Source organism: Geotrypetes seraphini, chromosome 9 (assembly GCF_902459505.1).
Source record: "Geotrypetes seraphini chromosome 9, aGeoSer1.1, whole genome shotgun sequence".
Classification (NCBI taxonomy): domain Eukaryota; kingdom Metazoa; phylum Chordata; class Amphibia; order Gymnophiona; family Dermophiidae; genus Geotrypetes; species Geotrypetes seraphini.
Genome location: NC_047092.1, coordinates 29736399 through 29754461, shown reverse-complemented (window position 1 = coordinate 29754461; position 18063 = coordinate 29736399). Strand labels below are relative to the sequence as shown.

General features: G+C 43.0%; 1 protein-coding gene across 10 annotated transcripts in view; it reads right to left on the bottom strand.

Moving 5' to 3' along the window:
* CADPS2 (calcium dependent secretion activator 2) overlaps positions 1 to 18063 on the bottom strand; it is a 575994-nt gene that overhangs the window by 399561 nt on the left and 158370 nt on the right. For all 10 annotated transcript variants that reach the window (XM_033958190.1, XM_033958192.1, XM_033958189.1 and 7 more), the window contains 2 exons: positions 6142 to 6378; positions 1445 to 1566 (listed from right to left, as the gene is read on the bottom strand). In XM_033958190.1, coding sequence (XP_033814081.1) covers positions 1445 to 1566; positions 6142 to 6378 — 359 coding nt within the window. The remainder of the gene's footprint in view (positions 1 to 1444; positions 1567 to 6141; positions 6379 to 18063) is intronic.

The window sequence follows — 18063 nt, the reverse complement described above, 5'->3', positions numbered from 1 at the left end:
AACAAACTTAAACTTCACCCGCGCCTCCATCGGCAGCCAGTGCAATTCTTGAAAGAAAAAAAAAAAAAGGCGTTATATGGTCATACTTCTTCAGTCTAAAAATCAATCTGACCGCGGCATTCTGAATTATGCGTAATCGCTGCATATTGGGGATTAGCGCCCAAGAAAAGGATCTGGGTATCATCATAGACAATGTGCATCGGCTGCCAAAAAGCAAACAGGATGCTAGAAATTAATAAAAAAAGGGATGGTTAACAAGATTAAGAATGTTATAATGCCCCTGAATCGCTCCATGGTGCGACCTCATCTGTAGTTTTGCATTCAATTCTGGTCTCCTTATCTCAAGAAAGATATAGAAAAGGTTTAAAGAAGAGCGACCAAGATGATAAAGGGGATGGAACTCCTCTCATATGAGGAAAGACTAAAACAGTTAGAGCTCTTCAGCTTAGAAAAGAGATAGCTGAAGGGAGATACAATTGAAGTCTACAAAATCCTGAGTGGAGTAGAATGGGTACAAGTGGATCGATTTTTCACTCCGTCAAAAATTACAAAGACATGGGGACGCTCGATGAAGTTACAGGGGACAGGTTTAGAACCAATGCCAGGAAGTTCTTCTTCACCCAGAGAGTAGTGGACACATGGAACAAACTACCGGAGGTTGTGATAGGGCAGAAGACACTACAGGGATTCAAAGAAGGTTTGGATAAATTCCTGAAGGATAAGGGGATTGAGGGATACGGATAGAAGTAGTGATAGGATTTTTAGGATGAGGCAGGAACCACTTGACAGGTCATGGACCTGATGGGCCGCCGCGGGTGCGGACCGCTGGGCGCGATGGACCTCTGGTCTGACCCGGTGGAGGCAACTTCTTATGTTCTTATGAAATACTTTTAAAACCAATAGGAGGGCATTTTTTTTCACTCAGAAATAGTTAAGCTCTGGAACGCATTTGTCAGAGGATGTGGTAAGAGCGGATAGCGTAGCTGGTTTTAAGAAAGGTTTGGACAAGTTCCTGGAGGAAAAGTCCATAGTCTGTTATTGAGAAAGATATGGGGAAGCCACTTCTTGCCCTGTATCGGTAGCATGGAATATTGCTACTTCTTGGGTTTTGGCCAGGTACTAGTGACCTGGATTGGCCACCGTGAGAACGGGCTACTAGGCTTGATGGACCATTGGTCTGACTCAATAAGGCTATTCTTATGTTCTTATTCTCTTATTATTTAAAAAAAAGCACACTACAAAAAACTACCACAATCTCATTTCCAGTAATGTTATCACATAGGACCATGATAGACCACCTCCTCTCCAAATCTGGGAGTACATCAGAGGTGGCCAGACTGAACTTGTTTATAAGCAAATTTATTATCATCTGGATAAAAGAAACACCCCCCTATAAATAAACAGACAGATAAAATAATGAAATAAAAGGTAATAAAATACTTACTGTGGTCTCGAGGCTTCTGCTTGGTCTGTCTGCAGTTTTTCACCTCCCTCTACTTCCATTGTGCAGTAAACAATGCGATTGGGTGCCACCGACTTTAAACCTTGTACTTCCATGATAACAATCTAAATAACAGAATATAGTACATTACAATGCTATACATGCTACATCTCAGAAAATTTCCCCCTCCCCCCCCCAAAAAAAAAAAAGAGAAATCTTAAAATTGACTTTTGGACCCTAGGGCAGTATCTAAGTTTTAATAAATTAAACACTGTAAAAAACTAGCAAGATCATCATTGCTTATTAAGACACAAACACACTGGGTTGATATTCAAAGGGAAATATGCAGGGAAATGCCCTTAGTTATCTAGAACCTCCCTCAGCCACAGCCCTGTTTCAATATCATTACAGATCGTCTCTGCACCTTCCAAAAGCGCATATGAATACCATTACAAAATGCCTTAATATCATGGGGGGTAATTCTAAGGGGTCTAGAACGATTCATTGTGGCTATTTCATCGCAGCCAGTTCATTGCGGCTGTTTCAGTGTTGAATTGTCCCATGAAAGAAACGGCTGCGATGCATTGTCCGGGGATGATGGAACTAAACTCCCCCCCCTAAAAAAAATTTATAATCTGGCTGAAGCAAATTTTTTTATTTTTATTTTTGGGGGGGAGCAATGCCCCAACCCCTCCCAAATTATTCCCTCTCCTTCTCCTGTGGATATCCTGAAAACCTGACTGGCAAGGGGGTACTCCAGGATTGAGTCGAGAAACACTGCTTTAGAGTGCAGAAGCAGAAGGAGGATATGACTCAGGGAATGAAGGTGGGAGGATAACAGAGTAAAAGATTGTGAATGAAAACTTGGGGATGATAGAGCAGTGAAAGGCTTTTGAGGAGCAATGTCTGACTGCCTGTGCTCATTCTGCCGACTCAAACTCAAGTATGCAACAGGAGCATGGCAATGAAAAATAAGCAATGCACCTTCATTGAGCACATCCCACCAATCAATAAAATCTATCCTCATTTCAGCCACCTTGCTTGCAAAAGTCTAATGCACAACCTTGAAACCTGGAAAAAGATTTCAATTTGATTATGATGCTCAAGTGCAAATGCTAGGAACGTTCTTTGGGTTTGCACAAGTAGTTCAGAATAGTTTGGTGTCCTTTTAACAAGCGGTGTTAGATGCTAATGCACATCTAACACGGCAAAAAAGTCTAACACGGAATGCACTTGACTAAAGCATTCCATATGCACATTAAAAAAGGTATATGCTTTAATCAAATTTGACATACATTTCTGAAATGAATCGTAAAAATATGAAAACCAGCCAATGCAAAATGAAAATGATCTATACATGGACCCAATCTTTTTTTTTTCCTGCGCATATCCCTAGCTAATGCAGAGGAAAATGCACATGAGTGCAGACTCAGTGGAAGCTAGTGCACGCTCATTAACTTATTCTGTATACAAGATTTGTCAAAGTTTTAACATACATGTTAACTGGAACAACCATTTTCTTTATTATGTTTAATCTGAGAACATCTCAAATTTTTTAAAAAATCAAAACAGAATTGTTTTGACTTCTATTGCTTTCACAAGCTGATTATAGCTGAAGAAACTCCACTCTGTCTTCAATTGTATAAAATTCAAAAACTAGTCTTATAGCCCGTTACATTAACGGGTGCTAGAATATATGTGTGTGTGTCTGTCTTTATTTCTTTCTCTCTCCTTAGCCGCTTTCTGTATTTCTGTCTTTCTTTTTCCTCGGCTGTCCACCCATTCTCCCTCCTTTTTACCTTCCCTGTGTCCACCACCACCCCTTCATGCTCCCCTTATCCAGCAGCAGCCCTTCTCCATTTTTTTAATCTCCCCCTTTTCCAACAGCACCTCTTTCCTATGCCCCTGTCCAGCAGTAGGCCTCTCTTCCTTTTTCTTCCCACCCTATCTCTTCCCCTGTCCATCAGCACCTTTTTCCTGTTCCCCCATCCAGCAGTAGACCTCCCTTCCTTTTTCTCCCCCCCATCTCTTCCCCTGTCCAGCAGCACCCCTTACCTCGTGTGTGCCCTCTGCCGACAGCCGCCACGCGGCATGCAGATGCCGACAGCCGCCACGGCCTGCAGACGCCGACAGCCGCCGCGGCCGACATCCGTCTCAGGAGAGAGAGAGAGATGCGTGTGGTAAGCGCGCATGCGCACTCCTACCTGCGGGGACCTACAGTGCACGGAAAACGGAACACGCTGGTAAGAGTGTGCATTTGCGCTTAGGCTTTTATTATATTAGATAAACCAAGGAGCATCCTCTACCCTTTAGGGACCCCCAGGACATAGCATCACATCCACTATCTCTACCCCAACAAGTAATTTGTTTCTTTCCAGTCTGTGAGTCCAATACTGGAAAAGGGAAAAACAAAGAAGGAAAGGAGATGAGCGGGAAGAAAGAGACAGGAAAGGAAAACAGAATATGTGGGACAATCATTAACTGGGTTCTTAAGCCAATCCAAATGAACTATGTGTACCACCTGCTACCCTCAACACTAGGAAGTAAGATTAGGAGTCTGGGACTATTCTATGAAAGTAAAGTTGACTTTTCTATACTTTTCTACGTGACTTTCTATACTTCGCTTGCTACTCTTGCTTTTGTCATTGTGCCTACTGCTTCTGCCACAGTGACTGATGAGAAAGTGAACGCAGTAAATAGTTGATTCAGAACAGCAGCTTTTGAGTCACGTTACCCCTCTTCTAAAGTCATTTCATTGGCTTATCATTTGTTTCAGAATACAATTCAAACTCCTCTTACTGACCTACAAATACACTCACTCAGCTGTCCCTGACTATCTCTCTTTATTTATCTCCCCCGCTCGGCTGGTAAGTCCCTCCTATTTGTGCCCTTCTCTTCAACTGCTAACTCCAGACTCCGTCCCTTTTGCCTTACTGCACTCTATGCTTGGAACAAGCTGCCCGAATCCCTTTGGCAGGCTCAATCTCTGGCAGTGTTCAAGGCCCAGTTAAAAGGCCACCTCTTTGAGAGTGCTTTCGACTCCTAACTCCTCTGGCCTTGGGTTCTGAATCCCCAACCCTATATGTCATGTCTGTCTGTCCAAGTTAGATTGTAAACTATTCCAAGCAGGGACCATCTATAAATATCAAAATGTACAGCGCTGTGTACGCCTTTCAGAGCTATACAAGTGATAAGTAGTGGTAACATTTCAGTTACTGAGTGAGTGATATGCAGTAGTAGTATTTACTGAGTGAGTGAATTGAATAAAAAGTCTGAGAGAAGTTGCTTATCAGTCTCCTGGTACAGCAGTCCCCAACTAGCTCCAAATTAATACGTGAAGGGGCATAATCAAAAGAAACATCTAAGTCCCATTTGGACATAGGGCACTAATCGCCCAAAGTCAGCAGCACAAAAATGTCCATTCTCGAAAAGTACGTCCAAATATATATAGATTTTTTAAATGTTCTATCAGGTGTTTTAATGTACATCCAGGTGTTTGATCGTCCAGACCTCTAGTACCATATTCTCATCCAAATATTTGTCCAAGTCCCAAACGCCCAGAACAAGACCTTTTGGATGTGGGAGGGGCCATCAATGTGATGGACTGGCCACCCAGACATAGCAAGAGAGCAGTGGGGCACCTTACAGGGCACTGCTGTGAACTTCACAAAAAGGGTGCACATAAACATCTCACCAGAACTCCCTTATAGGTCAAGGTGAGCCCCCCCAAAACCTACTATACACCTGTCAACAACCCCAATAGCTCTTATGGCTTCAGGTGGCACCTATAATGCAGTACAGTAGGGCTGGGGGGTTGGTGGGCACTCATTATTCACCATGAATGCAGTGTTTAGAGTGGTTTATGGGCTTGGGTCCTCCTCTCTATGGTTCACTAGCCCTCCCCCCAGACTACTTAAGCCACCTTAGTGCAGCTCTACTAGGCTTTCCTATGCCAGGTGCTGATGTTCTGGAGGCAGGTATGTATGTTTTTATTCCGATTTTTATGGCAGTGTGGAGGGATCAGTGATCACTGGGAGAGTGTGTGTGTTGGGGGGGGTCTGTACTTTGTGTCTGCAGTGCTTATCTGGTCACTTTGGATACCTTCTGGGCAATTAGACCTGGTTTTAGATCTCCTAAGTAAGAACATATAAGTTCCATCTGGCAGTCTCATCAAACTTTCGATTATCCCAGCAGTACAACTAAGTCTAGGTCAGCCCACATCCCACCCTAACCATTCCTTCAAAAACACCCCTTTCAGCTCTGGGTGCACTTGGGATTCAGAGGCCTAAAAAGTCTCTGGATGTGTCTAAAAACTTGGTTTCGATTATTGGCACTTGAATGACCTGTCTTTTAAGTCATCCAAGTACCGACTTGGGCGGGTTTTTAGATGTATTTTTCTTGAGCCCTATACTGTTTATGTGTAGGGTATATCCACTATCCACGTATGCCTAGGTGACACAAGGAAAACCTATTGCATTAGAAACAAAGCAACTTTTTGAAAGATGTCAATAGCAAAGAAAAAAAAAAACACCTTTTAATTTCATCTTTGACTAAGGTATATGTTAGAAACCATGGGCGGATGACACTTCCCCTTTATGGATCCAGAAAAATATGGAAAAAAAAATATTCCAGAAATCTGACATATGAAATCAGACTTGTAAATTGAGAATGGATTCTATACAAGTGGTGCCATCACCTACCTCTAAAGTAAATGACAACACCACATCTGATTTTGATAACTGAATCTCATTCTCATCTCCAATATCCAAGAAAGCAGAGTTCTGTGACCGCTTTAACTTCTGCAGTTTAAATTCCGGGCCACCTCTTGACACTGGAAGACTTTCTAAATTGGCCATAAGTAAGTTCACCGAAGAACGAAGCTCTTCTATATACATGTTCTCCATTTCTTTCACTACAAACTTTGGAAACTTTCTTTCCTAGAAAACAAATTTGAAACACAAAGGTCACATATTATTTCACATTTCATAACTTTAAAAGGAGTCAGGTGATTGTGTACAGAGCAATTTTGAAATGGCTGACAGAGATGTGAGTTCAACAGGCAGTTTGAATGTATGTAGGGAAACCACATAGCTCCCCTTTGAAAATCAGAGCAAAGTGTAGATGATAAAACCACCTGTGAACTTGTGGCTGCTCTTTAGTTTGTGCTTCCAGGAGGGAGAAAATACCACATAAGATTTTCAAAATGTCATCTGCATATGCTATTTTCCCAAAGGAACACTCCTTTCTTTTTTCACAACAGGAAAAAAGTCTGTGCATCGTAAAAACCATACATATTTTTGGCCACATTTCAGTTTTCAGTTATTTTATTTCATATACCGCCAGTATTAACAACAACAAAAAAAGGCAAATCAAAGTGGTTAACAATAGATAAAAATCAAAGGTACATGGGCCCATAGGAGGGGGTCTTAGGCTCTGGTGGGATGGGCTGGAGAGGGGCGGGCCCGCCTCATTTTGACGGAGGCGGGCCTGCCGGCCGGTGGAAAAACCCATCCAGCCAATGTTCAAGGGGTTCCAGGGAGGGGGTTTTGTTGGGTGGTCTGGGGAGAAGGGTTGGGGGGGTTTCGTTGGGAGGGTTGGGCACCCTCCTGCCAGCGATCTTTGGGGAGGGGTGAGTGGTTTTGTTGGGGTCCGGCAGGAGGGATTGAGCACCCTCCTGCCGGTGACCTTCAGGAAGGGGGAATTTTGGGGGGGTCTGGCAAGGGGGAATGAGCACTCTCCTGCCGGCGATCTTCAGGGTGGGGGGTTCGGGTCTTCGGGCAGGAGGGGTTGGGCTCCCTCCTGCCATGACCTTCGGGTGGAGGCGGGCGGCCTTCAGGAAGGAGGGATTGGGCTCCCTCCTGCCATGATCTTTGGGGTGGGGGGGGTCATGTCCAGTCTTCAGGCTGGAGAGGTTGGGCTCCCTCCTGCTGTGATCGTTCAGGGGGGGGGGTCGGTCTTTGGGCAAAAGGAGTTGGGTTCCCTCCTGCCGCGATCATTCAGGGGGGGGGGACTGGCAGCCACAGCTGCTATACTCATCGCAGGAGGGAGATCCCTTGTCAAGATAAGTGTAGCAGCCATTTACTGGCAGCCACAGCTGCTATACTCATCGCAGGAGGGAGATCCCTTGTCAAGATAAGTGTAGCAGCATTTTACTGGCCTACATTGTACGCGTCTCCCACTGACCTAGGGAGACACGTACAGCCGCCTAGGTTCACCTAAGGCTATGCCTAGCCTTAAGCGAGCTTAGGCAGTTTTGCGGGCCTCCCTAGGCTACCGGAGGCGCCTTCAATTTATGGCGGCCTGCCTGGGGAGCATTTTTTTAAAAAAATTGTGCAATCCGATTGGACGGTTAGATATCAAGAGGTAAGAACAGGAGGATAGGGAAAGAAAAAAATGCGAGAAGAAGAACGCAAAGGAAGAACTAAACTGAAGTGTTAAGAGAACTAGGGTCAAACATCAGCTTGAAATAATAAGCTTTCAAATATGATTTAAGAAATTTTTCTGTGCACAGATATAGCAGAAGGGAAATCCAGAGCCATTACAGAGAAACTAGAATCTCTGTAAATGTCTAGAAAAAGCTGCCTAATTTATGGGATGGTCAGTAAGGATTGATTGGAGGAACGCAGCTCTCTTCTAGGAGAGTGTGGGATCAGATGAGAAAATAAAAATAGAGGAGAAACAGAGCCCAATATCTGAAAAGCAATCTCCCAGGCAAAACCAAAACAGTATAGCAAAGCGTGCAGCTCAAAACTCCCCCTGGTTCAATGAAAAATCGCTGAACATCTGAAGCCTTAGCTATGAAGAACACTAGTAATGTACTTCTAAGGAATTCTGCACCAAAAAGTTAATTTTCTAGCATTAGCTTTAATTTTTTTCTTTTGATGTTTTAATTAATTAGTACTCTATTAGCATCTATGAGACAAACTTGTTTTTTCTTGTTGTATAGGATTTTTTGGACCCCAGTTCGTTTACAAAAGATAGACAGTTCTAAGTCTAATAGATGCTGGCATTGTCATGTTAATATAGGGACGTTGGATCATCTATTCTCTTGTCCATTGATACTTAATTTTTGGAAGTCAGTTTGGCAACAAATCAATGTTGTACTTGGATCATCGCTACCAATGACTTATAAAGCCATAATTTAAACCTCCTTTGAATATTAACCCTTCTTTGGATCGACATAAAAGCCGGCATTTCTTGATAATGATGGGAATAGCCATCCAGATGGTTACACGTAACTGGAAGAGTTATGATCGACTGAATTACACTTTCTGGTGGGCAAACCTATGTTCCAGTTACAAGTATGAAAGAATGAACGCGGAATGTTTGGGATATAGTAATGCATTCAAAATGGTGTGGAGCCCATTGACTGCATTTATTGAGTCACAATAACTGTCATGTACCTTTCCTTTTATTTGACTTCCTTCCACATCCAGGGTGGGTGAGTGGGGGGAGGGGAAGTATTATTGTTTGCTATACTTAATTATCTATATTATTAAAATTAAATATGTACTTCTTCTTCTATTAATTATGGAGAGGAGGGGGGGAGAAAATGATTGTTTTTAATTATTTTTGTATTTAAAGTGCGTTCTGTGTAGTGTTAATGTTTAAATTCATTGTATGGCACTGTTAACATTTGAAAATTAAAGATTTATATTAAAAAAAAATAATAATTAGGAGTCACGTGATGTGCTGAGCAGAGCAAGACATGCCTTGCTCAAACTCCAGGGCCCCGGGTCCTTTCCCGCCTTGCCTGGCCTTTACTTGCATCTGGAACAGAGCACTTGGGCTAGGAGCCGTGCATGGACAGGTTTGTCCAGCACACCAGCCCGGCTATGACTGGGAGGGTGACTAGAAAGGAAAAAGAAAGAGATGCACAGCCTCCGAAAATCAATCCTAAGATGGCGGCGGCAGAGTCGGGTTCCACACGATCCCTATTGGAAGTGCACATCGAGGCGCTATCGGCGTCCGTGGTGCGGGACTTGGATTCCCGTTTTGAGCACCTTTGAGGGCAGCTTACCTCTGTAGAAGCTGTACTCACAGAGACTACTAGGCGCACCAGAGAACTCGAGACAAGGGTGGCGTTGCTTCAGCAGCGGATCTCTTCTTTTTAAACTAAACTAAACTAAATCTTGGGTTTATATATTGCATCTTCTCCACAATGTGGAGCTCGGCACGGTTTACAGGAGTTGGGATGGAACGGAACTCCAATGGAATTATAGAAATAAGTATAAAGAGAGGTTAGGGCTTAGAGTACCAGAGAGGGGAAGAAGGTTACATTTTGGAGAATAGCCAAGTTTTCAGATGCTTACGGAATAGTTGAAGGGAACTCAAGTTACGAAGAGGGGAAGTAAGATTATTCCAGAGCTGAGTGATTCTGCAGGGGAGGGAAGACCCTAGTTTACCAACATGGGATATGCCTTTTAAGGAGGGGAAGGATAATTTTAGTTTTTGGGTGGATCTGGTGGAAATTGGATTTGAGGAATTCCAGGATAGTGGAATAAAAGGAGGAAGGATGCCGTGTAGGATCTTGAAGGTTAGGCAGGAACATTTAAAGTGGACCCTGGAGATAACAGGAAGCCAGTGGAGCTTGGACAGGAGTGGTGAGACATGGTCAAATTTACTTTTTGAGAAGATATGCTTAGCCGCCATGTTCTGGACTAGTTGGAGTCTATGGAGGCTTTTCTTTGTTAGGCTTAAGTAGATAGAATTTTAAAGGAACAGCTGTAGCGTCAGGCCGACAAGATTGAGGATATGGAAAACCGTTCACGGAGAGATAATTTACGGCTGCTTGGCTTCCCTGAGGCGGTTCCTGATTCGCGTCTTTTACCCACCTTAGAGTCTTGGCTCCAGAATGAATTTCCGCTGTCAGATGGCATGGGGCCCCTGCACCTGGACAGAGCACACTGCTTAGGCCGGCGACAGGACAACCACACCTGCGCCCAAGTCACCTTCTTGAAGGTTCATAACTCTGCCCACAAAGCTGAACTTATGTGACGCTACAGGCAAATGCGCAACACTCTCTGCTATGAAGGATCTCCAATCAAGATCTTTCAGGATTATTCCCCAGCCTTACAGGAACGCCGGCGCCGATTTTTCCAGGTGTGCTCTGCTCTTTTTGATCGCATGCAGCGTTTTATGTTGCTCTATCCGGTACATCTGAAGATTTGGACAAGCGCCAGGTGGAAGAGTTATGCTACCGTCGAGGATGCCCAGGCTTTCCTGGATGCTCTGCCTGGTCCTTCCTCCGCACCATGATTCTGATGACACTGTGGCTGGCAGTTTTGATTCTTATGGCCTAGTCCTCTGGAGTCTAATCGCTGGTTGTTCTCCTCCCTATGGGTCCTTGTCTACCCAATATCTTCAGTTTGTTATTTTCCGAGTGCATATGGAATGAAAGTGGGGGTTTTTGTTGCATTTCGGGTTTGATTGCTTGGGTATGGTTGGTAGGGGTCTGGTTCTTCTTGGGGGGAGAGTATCTATTTGCTTGCGAGAGGTCATTTAATTGCATCTGTGATCTGTTTCAGAGTGCATTGTTTTGGGACTGACTGTTCGGGTACCGCATGCATGTTGATTGTTGGGGGGGGGTTTGGGGGGGTGACTGCTTGTGGGGATTGGAATCCATCTTTAGTCACTCCATTGGGAGGGCTATGGCGCTCTCTGGAGGTCTTTTAGAGAAGCTGCGCCCTTGTTCACTGTTTCTTAAGATATTTTGTTGTCATGGGATTTTATTGGGCGGCTAAGTGAGTGAGTGAGTGATATGGTTGGTCTGGTGTGTAGTGTGTATGGGGGTTTCTGTTTCAGATTTGATCCTGGTTGCAGGTTTCTGGGGTGGGTGAGTCTTTATAATATGCTTGTTGTTCCGCATTGGTTATACGTCTTCCAGTTTCTTCCTCTTTTTCTGTCTCCAAAGGATGAAAAGAGGCTTGAACGACTGGTGCAACGGTTTCTTTGGGCGGGCAAACGTGCTCGTATACCTTATCGATGAGCGGCTTCCCCATGGTATAAAGGGGGTTTAGGATTGTTAAATCTCCAATTTCTGACGATTGGCTGTGGAATGCGTCATATTAATGACCTTTTTTGTGGTACATCCACTTTTACTAATACCTCCTTAGAGCTTTCCTGTTTCACTATTACTCACTTTAGTGCTTTTCTCCATTCTGCTTTGTTCTCTAAATGGAGGCCTCTCTCTAGTGCCCTGTTACATGGCCCCCTGCGACGGGTCTGGCACTGGGTCTGTAAATTTCATTTGCTAAGTCCTACTATCTCTCCTTTTTTGCCTCTCCGGCTTAATGAGAACTTTCAGCCTGGGGTGGATGGGGCCAGCTTTCTGCGGTGGGAAGCAGGGGGGATTCACTACTTATTTCATTTATTGGATGATGAGGGACGGATTAAGTCCTTTGCCCAATTGAGCGAAGAATATTCTCTGCCTCCTATGGATGGTTTTGCTTATATGCAGATTCATCACTATATTTCCTCTTTACCCCGTTATAACCTTACGGCTTCCTGTAAGCAGCTGTTGTCTACTGCTTTTACCTTTGGCTCACAGCTGCCTGTGCCTTTGAAATTTCAACACTTAAAGGATGAGTCCCCCCTGCTTGACTCTCCACTTGCATGATGCTTGGGCCCGTGATCTTAATGTAGCTCTGCCTGATGATGTGATATTGAAAGTGATTAAAAAGCTGCCTGTATTTTGTAAATACACTGTATTTTGGGAACAACACTATAAATTATTACTCCGCCTGTATATCTCGCCCACATGAGCCCATCTGGCAGGGCTTCGCCCCTCTGCTTCTTGTCTTCGTTGCAATGCTCCTGAAGCTACATTAGGCCATATGTTCTAGACTTGTCCTTCTGTTCAATATTTTTGGGACTCTATTTTTCATTTTGTTGATTGTACCTGGAACATTACTGTGCAGCGTTCTCCTCTCCTGCTGTTTGGTGTATCTCCTCATTTTCACCCTCATCGACCAGGAGCAGCAGCTTTCTTATGCTGGACTGGACTGATGGCTATTAAGTGCATCTTGCTTAAATGGATGGACGTGGAGGCTCCCGATTACACCCTCTGGCGTTCTAGGCTGATCACGCTCATGACGTGGGAACGCAGAGAAGTACTGGATCTTTCTTCTTTGATTGGACGGACCTGTCAGAGAACCTGGGAACCCTTTTGGAATACGATGACGCCGGTGGCCCGGAGCCGCATATTGAACTGTTAGTCTGGTTCATGCTGCTGCTTTGGCTTCGTCCTGGGACTACTTGTACCTACCTGGTTTCTTGTATCTCTTTCTTTTGGCACCCTCTTTGCTGGGACTACTCGGAGGACTTTAGGTGGGGGGGATGGGGGTCTTAGTTGCTTTTGGAAAAAGTTGAGCTTATCTTTCTGTGTTTGGTGTATCTGCTTTTACTGTTGGTTTTTTTTGTGCTCAATAAAAATATATTGAATCACATTAAAAAAAAATTAGTACTCAAAGAGATGACTGTACTATTTTGATAAATACAGAATTTACATAGAAACAGAGAAAAATGAAGGGAGATGAACACTCATGCCCAATTCTACTTGGAACATCACTATCTAGGGAGCTTAGAAATTTGTTCTCGCTCTCTCTCATTTTCTGCAGGTGAAATTAATCCCCTTTTAGTTATGCTTTGTTTAGTGAAACCAGACAGTAATTCTCAGTTCTGCTCCCCAGGCTCCTTATATCAAGCCTGGATTTCAGATCTCCAGAAAGAATATTAATTTTAGCCAATGTAATTTTCATATTAGTAGCAGCCCTGACAAACAACCTATCAGGGAGAAAACCTCCCCAAAAGGTACTTAGAACTACTTAATTAATAAATCGTTCCCATTTGAAACAAATATTTAACCATTTTACCCAAGAGAGCGTTCATAAAATTCAAATTATCAAAAACATATTTCTTTTCTTAGAATCAGCTTAAGAAATATTTACAAGAATTACTGGTCAGATACTGTTGAAGTATACTGTATGTTATATAAAATGCTAAACAATCTCTGTTTTGAATAAGGCACATAGGAATGGATTGGGAAGTCCAGAATTCCTCAAGTATTTTACAAAAGGCTCACTTTTGTGTTTATAAAAAAAAAGTGTAAGGACACCGGAAAAATTCATGAGTAAGTGCCGGCACATCCACCAACAGCCATTTTAGAGAAAAACTGTTGAAATAATGAGTGGCAGAACTTACATAGGTAAATAGCAATTTAACATCTTACACATATAAGCACCAGACTTTCCAAAATTAAGGAGCAGATTCTATATAGGACACACCAATCTCAGCAGCTGCCTAAGAAGCGGCTGAGAATCGCACACCAGCGTCCTATACAGAATTGCCTCCGCCTGTAAAAACAGCCTTACCCCCCCCACCCCCATCGCTGATTCTATAACCAGCGCCGGTTACAAAATCACGCCTGATCGTGGCAAGGGAATCCCTGATCAGCTGAGATGGCAAGCTTTAGGTATCTGACCAATTGGAGTCTTAGGCCACTCCCTCTGCATCCCAGGATACACCAGGAAGTATACCTAAGGCTCTGATTGGCCCAGGTGCCTAAGGCCTCTCCTATGCTGGTGCATCGGGAAGAGGAAGGTCCACCATTTTGAAGAGGTGGGTCTTCTAGCATACAATAAAGATACTTGCAAAAAAACAAACAAACCCCCAAACATGTTTACAGAATGAGTGGCATCTCTCAGCACCTTGTATGTACACACGCCAGCATTTACAAGAGTTAAGTGCCCATCTTAAACATATAGGAAACATATACCAGAAAAGGCAAGTAAGTAAAAGTAAGAGGGAAAAAAGGCCACTTTGGTTCTCAAAAGTAGTAGCTGGGAAGGTAATGAATAAAAGGTTAGCTTTCATAAATTACAAAAGATCGCAGAAAGAGGAAGACAGGCAAAAATATCTGGAAAATTTAAGAGAGGCTGGTCATGTAGTCAGGAAAGCAAAGATGAAAATGGAAGAAAAAATAGCTGACACGGTAAAATGGGGAGATAAGACATTTTTTTAGATATATTAGTGATAGAGAGAAGTGCAAAAGTGTGAGACTCAAAGGTGAAGAGGAAGAATATGTAGAAGCTGATAAAGAAAAGGCCGAATTGCTTAACAATTAATTCTGTTCTGTGTTCACGGCTGAACGCCAGGAGCGGGATCACAGAAGAAAAACGTGAATAGGGATGGAGGAGTAATATGTTCGTAAGGAGGTTTATTGTTCATAAGGAGCCAGCTAAAATAAAAGTAGACAAAGCTGAAGGAACTTAGGAAAGTTCTGGTAGCTCCGCTGACTGTTCTTTTCAATGAGTCTCTAGAGTCGGGAGTGGTACCGGAGGACTGGAGAAAGGTGGGTGTAGTCCCTCTCCACAAAAGTGGAAGTAAGGAAGAAGTAGGGAATTATAGGCCGGTAAGTCTAACTTCTGTGGTAAGCAAATTAATGGAAACGCTTTTAAAACAGAGATTGGTGAAATTTCTGAAAACTGGTGGATTACAGGAACGGAGGCAACATGGATTCACTAGAGGTAGGTCTTGTCAGAAAAATCTGATCAGTTTCTTTGACTACGTGACCAGATAACTGGATAAAGGATTTGTGCTAGATGTGGTCTATTTCGATTATAGCAAAGCCTTTGACAGTGTTCCACACAGACATCTAATAAATAAACTGAGTGCCCTTGGGATGGGTCCCAAAGAGACGGGCTGGGCCAGGAACTGGTTGAGTGGAAGGCTACAGAGGGTAGTGATCAATGGAGATCGCTTTGAGGAAAGGGATGTTACCAGTGGTGTGCCTCAAGGTTCTGTTCTTGGGTCTGTTCTTTTTAACATTTTTATAAATGATATTGCTGAACAGCTATCAGGTAAGATTTGCTTCTTTGCGGATGATACCAAAATCTGCAATAGAGTAGACATGCCGGATGGTGTGATTAACATGAAGAAAGACCTGGCGAAGCTTGAAGAATGGTCTGAAATTTGGCAGCTAAAATTTAATGCTAAGAAATGCAAGGTCATGCATTTGGGCTACAAAAACCAGAAGGAACGGTACAGTTTAGGGGGTGAAAAACTTATGTGCACGACGGAAGAGTGGGACTTGGGTGTGATTGTATGTGATGATCTTAAGGTGGCCAAACAGGTTGAAAAGGTGACGGCAAAAGCTAGAAGGATGCTAGGTATGGTCAGTAGGAAAAAGAAGGTATTGATTCCTCTGTATAAGACTCTGGTGAGACCTCATCGATTTGGTTGACCACGAAACAATGCTTCATTGCCTGGATGCAATGGGACTCTCGGGAAGAGTCTGGAATTGGTTTCAGGGTTTCCTGATGAAAAGAACCTATTGAGTGATTAGCGAAGGAAAATACTCTCATACATGGAGCAATCCATCTGGGGTACCACAAGGTTCCCCGTTATCTCCCACATTGTTTAACATCTACATTACATCCCTAGGACTACATTTCATCCCTAACATCTACTACAGAAGTTGAACTTATACTTTTATATATATGCAGATGATATCTCCATTTTACTTCCTCTAAACAACATAACTAACGAAATTTTAGAACAAATCTCTCAAATTATGACCGAAATAGAACAATGGACAACCAATTTCAGACTGAAATTAAATACAGAAAAGACAAAAATCTTTCTAGCAAGTCCAAACGATAAAATAACTGAACAATCGCTTCATTTCCAGGGGTGTCCAACCTTTTGACTTCCCTGGGCCGCATTGGCTGAAAAAAATGTTTCTGGGGCCGCACAAACGCACAAATGCTGCAGCAAGACAGAGGAGGGAGCCGGCAAGAAGGTAAACACCCGAGGGCAGCAGAGGAAAACACTGCATTGCCCTCGACCAGGGCCACACAAAAATACTTCACGGGGCCGTATGCGGCCCTCGGGCCACAGGATGGACACCCCTGATTTAAACGGTCATGATTACCCAATTTCAAAAACGATCAAAATTTTAGGAGTCACTTTAGACTCCCACCTAACAATGGTAGAACACACAAATCTAGTGGTAAAAAAAATGCTTTTTTGCCCTATGGAAATTAAAAACCATAAAAAATTATTTTGACCCTCCATCCTTTAGACTATTGGTGCAAGCACTAGTATTAACTATACTGGACTATTGCAACATAGTATATCTGGGAGCACCAAAGAAACTATTGAGAAAACTGAGAATAGTGCAAAATACGGCTGTCTCCTGATATTTGGGCTGAGGAAAAATGATCACGTCAGTCCCTATTATCCATTATTACACTGGTTGCCAGTAGAAACACGAGTAATATTTAAGTTCTCTTGTATTTGTTTTAAATTGGTCTGGAGACTGACCCCTAATTACCTGTTACCTCCTGTCGTGCTATTAAACCCTACCAGGATAACCATGAACTGCAATTTATTTACCTAACCCAGGATCATTGGCTGTCAATACAAGTCTTTTTTTGACAGAATGCTAGCATTCCATGCAAATAAACAACAATCCTGATTGGGCAATTATTTCAACGGAACCATGCAATCTTACATTGCATTTCGAAAAGGGATTAAGACTGCACTATTTGATAAATTCATTTCTTAACTGAAGTCTCATTATAACAATACTTTTAATCTGCCTGTACTTTAGATAACATGCTGTACTTCTTTTCTCAATACTTTGTACTTCGCAGATTGACCAGTTTCTCTTCTGTGTAAACCGCCTAGAAGTTATTTGATTGTTGGCGGTATAGAAGAATAAAGTTATTATTATTATTATTATTATTATTATTATTTAGAATACTGTGTACAATTCTGGAGGCCGCACCTTCAAAAAGATATAAAAAGGATGGAGTCGGTCCAGAGGAAGGCTACTAAAATGCTGTGTGGTCTTCATGATAAGGCATATGGGGACAGACTTAAAGATCTCAATCTATATACTTTGGAGGAAATGCGGGAGAGGGGAGATATGACAATTAGAAAAACGTTAATAGCCAAGTGGTGGAAGTACCCACTGAAAAACATTTACTTAAAGTGGAGAAAAAGCTTCAACCATAAATAATATACAGATGGCAACCCAATGAGTTTTTTAGCCTTTCTAATTCTGTATCATAGGCAAAAAAACTCCACAATTATCAAAAATGTAATTTTCAAAACAAGGCTTGTTGGAAATTAGATTTTCTTATCTTCACTCCAATGCTGTGTATGCTATAGCAGGAACATTGTTGCATTGGGCTGAGTAATGTATCATCTGTTAAGTACAGTGGTACCTTGGATTACGAGCATTACCTTGGATAGGAGCATTCTCGTAATCCAAAATCCTCGTTTATCAAAGCGAGTTTCCCCATAGGAAATAATGGAAACTCGCACATGCTCAAGGCCCAGCACAGGAGGCAGATCTTTGGGCACTGGCACCAACGCACAGGACATGCCGATGCCAGTGCGGAGGCTACACCAAAGTAAGAAGAGGGTTTGGGTGGGTTAGGGGGACCTCAGGTCACCGTGTGGGGATGCCGGATCGCGGGGGGGGGGGGGCGCTCGCAAATCGAGGCGTGCTCGGTTTCCGAGGCGCCGATTTTGCAAATGTTTTGCTCGTCTTAGAAAACACTCACAAACCGGTGCACTCGTAAACCGAGGTACCACTGTACTATATTTTTGTC